The sequence below is a fragment of the Lepeophtheirus salmonis genome, chromosome 8 (genome assembly GCF_016086655.4).
Source record: "Lepeophtheirus salmonis chromosome 8, UVic_Lsal_1.4, whole genome shotgun sequence".
NCBI lineage: Eukaryota > Metazoa > Arthropoda > Copepoda > Siphonostomatoida > Caligidae > Lepeophtheirus > Lepeophtheirus salmonis.
This window is the reverse complement of record NC_052138.2, coordinates 37,882,846-37,887,001: the sequence shown is the minus strand read 5'-3', so window position 1 is coordinate 37,887,001 and position 4,156 is coordinate 37,882,846. Positions and strand designations below refer to the sequence as shown.

The window sequence follows — 4,156 nt, the reverse complement described above, 5'->3', positions numbered from 1 at the left end:
TCAAAAATGTTTCATGACAAATGTAGATCCTAAATTGAGCCCATTTCTTTAATATAACTGCTTGTATCTTGAAAAGACCTGCCCTGGGTTTTTCCGTACATGGGTACCTACACCCGTAAAGATGAATCAACGACGACGACGACGACATCAATAACAACAAAAGTACTCGTCTTGAAAGGGAAAAAGATAATAAATTCCTGCAAAATATTGTAGCCCATACTTTTTTCTTATAACTGAAGAAGAAAGAAAAACAACGCTGGTGCTACTACGCGTCTAAGGTCATGAAGGAAGCGGATATCATCAAGCCGTTTTTCGCAAGGTATCTTCTTCATATGGTGGAGGGGGAGGAAGGACTATTTAAGAAGATCCATTATGGAGGTTCAACATCAGTTGTGAATTAACATCCGTGCCTTTTGGACAACAAAAAAAAACATTGTTTTTAATTTGAGGAGTTGTATAGTATAAAAGAAACAAACAAACTCCAACCAAATAAAAGTGATTTATTTTTTGTTAATTGAGTTTTAAATAATAATTATTCGAGATTCAAAGAGAGAAAGATGAAGCATTTATTACTTATATTCAGTGCCGTAGCACTTGTTGCTGGAAACCATGAAGGATCTGATGATCCCTTGGATTGGCTACGTGAATCAATTCCTGGAGAGCCCGGAGTTGACTATCCTGTTTTTAATGACGCCACTGGATCACCATTTTCGTGTACTGACAAAGTTGTCGGAGGTATTGTAGACAAATTTATTATATATTTGATGGACTATGTAAGTTGTTCAGAGTGATTATCGTTTTCATAGAACAAATGTGGTCATTTTGTGATTAAAATAGTTATTCTTTATTAATTTTCTTCCCACGGAAGTGCAATTTAAATTGGGGATATTCACATATCTTCCTATTCTTTCAGTAGAGACTCAATAAGTCACACATCAGTTGACATAGCAAAATAAACTACATGTGATTAATTACACAGATATAGTTATAGTTCAAAAATGGAAAAAAAAACGATGAGGACATAAAATTAGTTATGAAATAATTAATTTTATACATACATGAAACTGACTGCATCTTTTTAAATATGGAAATGCTTGATTTTATTGTTGTTTATTTCAAATTTCAAAGGTAGAATGTATTTACATTAGAGTAGGACCTGAGTGAGATTATATCAACAATGAATGAACGAAAATAAGAATGTTAAAATATACTTTGTTAAAGTTGTAATTACTTGACCATAGCATTGTTTTGTTTATTTATTTTTTTTCTTGATTTTTAGTATCGATAACTCTCTTGTTTTTGTTCTTTTTTTTCCTTGCGACACAAGTTTTGAAAAATTTCATAATCTTTTTTTACGTATGAAATAACATGTAGATATGTTGATTAAGTCCGTTTCTCTTTAGTCTTCTTATGAATAAAATTTAAATGACACTTTTTTTGTTAATTATTCTTTGAAATAAATTAAACTTTTTTTTGTAGGATATTATGCTGACGTTGACTTAGGATGCCAAGGATATCATGTCTGCAAGACACAAAGTGATGCTCCTGGCCAAAAAGTATCTTTTCTCTGTCCAAATGGTACAATTTTCAACCAACAAATCTTAACTTGTGAGTGGTGGTAAGTTCGAATAATTAATTTCAATTAGTAGATTTGTTTAAAAGCCTAGTATGTATTTATCATTAGGTTTACAGTTGATTGTTCTTCTACCAACTCATTCGCTGGAGTTAATCAATTGATTGGTGTAGAAGATACTCCCTTAGCTACTGATGATCAAATTCAAGGACGTCCCACTTCTGACTTTATCAACACTGTGTTTGGTCAAGCTAGTAATGCACTTCGTCCACAAACATCTCCTATTACTTTAGAGCAATTAGGAATTGCCGAAAACTTTGGACAATTTGGAATCGGTGTAGCCACTCCTGGTGCAGGTAGACCAGCTACTCCTCAAGGACCTTCAAGACCATCAGGTGGAAACACTGGATTCCCATCAGGTGGTGCTGGACAAAGGCCTGTACGACCTTCAGGTGGAAACACTGGATTCCAATCAGGTGCTACTGGACAACGGCCTGGACGACCATCCACAGGAAGTAACGGGTTCCAATCAAGTACATCTACTTTCACTTCCAGCTCTAGCTCTGGATCCAGACCCGGAAGACCCCAATCTCCTAGACCATCAGGTGGAAACATCTGGCTGCTTTGATCAAGACCTCAGGTGGAAACAGTGGATTCCAATGTAGCACATCCAGTTTCACATCTGGTTCAAGCTCTGGATCAAGACCCCAATCTACTAGACCTGCAAGACCTTCAGGTGGAAATGGATTCCAATCTAGTACATCTACCTTCACTTCTGGTTCAAGCTCTGGATCAAGACCCGCAAGGCCCCAATCTTCTAGACCATCTGGTGGAAACACTGGATTCCAATCTGGCACATCTAGCTTCACATCTGGTTCAAGCTCTGGATCAAGACCCGCAAGGCCCCAATCTTCTAGACCATCTGGTGGAAACACTGGATTCCAATCTGGCACATCTAGCTTCACATCTGGTTCAAGCTCTGGATCAAGGCCCGAAAGACCCCAATCTTCTAGACCATCAGGTGGAAACACTGGATTCCAATCTGGCACATCTAGCTCCAGCTCTGGATCCAGACCCCAAACTGGGAGACCCTCAAGACCATCCGGTGGAAACAGTGGATTCCAATCTGGCACATCTACTTTCACTTCTAGCTCCAGCTCTGGATCCAGACCCCAAACTGGGAGACCCTCAAGACCATCAGGTGGAAACAGTGGATTCCAATCTGGCTCATCGACCTTCACTTCTAGCTCCAGCTCTGGATCCAGACCCCAAACTGGGAGACCCTCAAGACCATCAGGTGGAAACAGTGGATTCCAATCTGGCTCATCTACCTTCACTTCTAGTTCCAGCTCTGGATCCAGACCCCAAACTGGGAGACCCTCAAGACCATCAGGTGGAAACAGTGGATTCCAATCTGGCACATCTACCTTCACTTCTAGCTCCAGCTCTGGATCCAGACCCCAAACTGCGAGACCCTCAAGACCATCAGGTGGAAACAGTGGATTCCAATCTGGCACATCTACCTTCACTTCTAGCTCAAGCTCTGGATCAAGACCTGAAATAACCCAATCCTCAAGACCTTCAAGTGGGTTTAGCACATCTTCTTTTGCATCTGGCTCTGGATCAAGACCAATTTCAGCAGTTACTGCTGAATCTGAAAATGGATTCTTTGATTCATCTAGCCAATCTGGAAATGGATTTTTTGGTTCATCTACCCAATCTGGTTCCAGTGGAAGCGGAAATAGATTTTCTGGATCATCATCACAAACAGGAGGATCCTCTTCAGGAAATTCATTCAGTAGTTTTTCATCCTCCAATGAAGGAAGTGGAAGCAGCTCTGGATCATCTGGATCTGGAAACAAGATTGTCAACCAAAAAGTTACCATAACTAAGTTCCAATCCGGTAAACCTATCAACTTTGGTGCTCAAGGATCTTCTTCATTCCAATCCTCCGGCAGTCAAGGATTTGGCAACCCATCATTCCAACCCATTTCTTTCCCTACTGGATCTGGAAAACAAACCGTAACAACTACAACTTTCACTTCATCAGGAAATAATGGTTTTGACAGTGTTGATTATGATGTTTCCCTACCAAACAGCTTTGTGGACTCCGTACTTGCAGGAAGCTCTCAAGAAGAAGATACCCTCCCCTCTTATGGTGCACCTTCCAAATAAATCTTTCTTTTCCAAGAAAATGATAACTAAATTTCAATTTATCCGAGTTTTAACTTGATTTGAAACCATCAAACGCTTATATCTATAAAAAAATGTATTCATTTTTTTATATCAATAATTTTTGAAATATCTATCTGTATTATAATACTCTGATTCAATATACAAACAATTTTTTTTTATTTGTTTTCCCTCATACAACTTATGCATTTTATTGATTGGGGGGAGAGGGTTGGTGATAAAACTTCACAAATAAAAGGGATTATTTCTTTAAAACAATCTATGAATCCCTTGTGCTCATCCACGTCAAAGACATAGTCATCATGGATAAACAAGTCCTTGAAGTGTATAAACTACACTTTGTAGTTTTGGCCTAAGCTAATTTGTCAACTGAAATATTAAGATTAGATT

The 4,156-nt window shown here is 38.6% G+C and overlaps 1 protein-coding gene across 1 annotated transcript; it reads left to right on the top strand.

The window, feature by feature from the left end:
- Nucleotides 1–307: 307 nt before the first annotated feature.
- On the top strand, nucleotides 308–3,946 carry LOC121122509 (uncharacterized). Its single transcript, XM_040717528.2, has 4 exons — nucleotides 308–735; nucleotides 1,480–1,618; nucleotides 1,685–2,178; nucleotides 2,214–3,946. Exons 1-4 carry the CDS (start codon nucleotides 558–560, stop codon nucleotides 3,746–3,748), a joined length of 2,346 nt encoding a protein of 781 aa, XP_040573462.1. The 5' UTR covers nucleotides 308–557; the 3' UTR covers nucleotides 3,749–3,946.
- The last annotated feature ends 210 nt before the right edge of the window (nucleotides 3,947–4,156 follow it).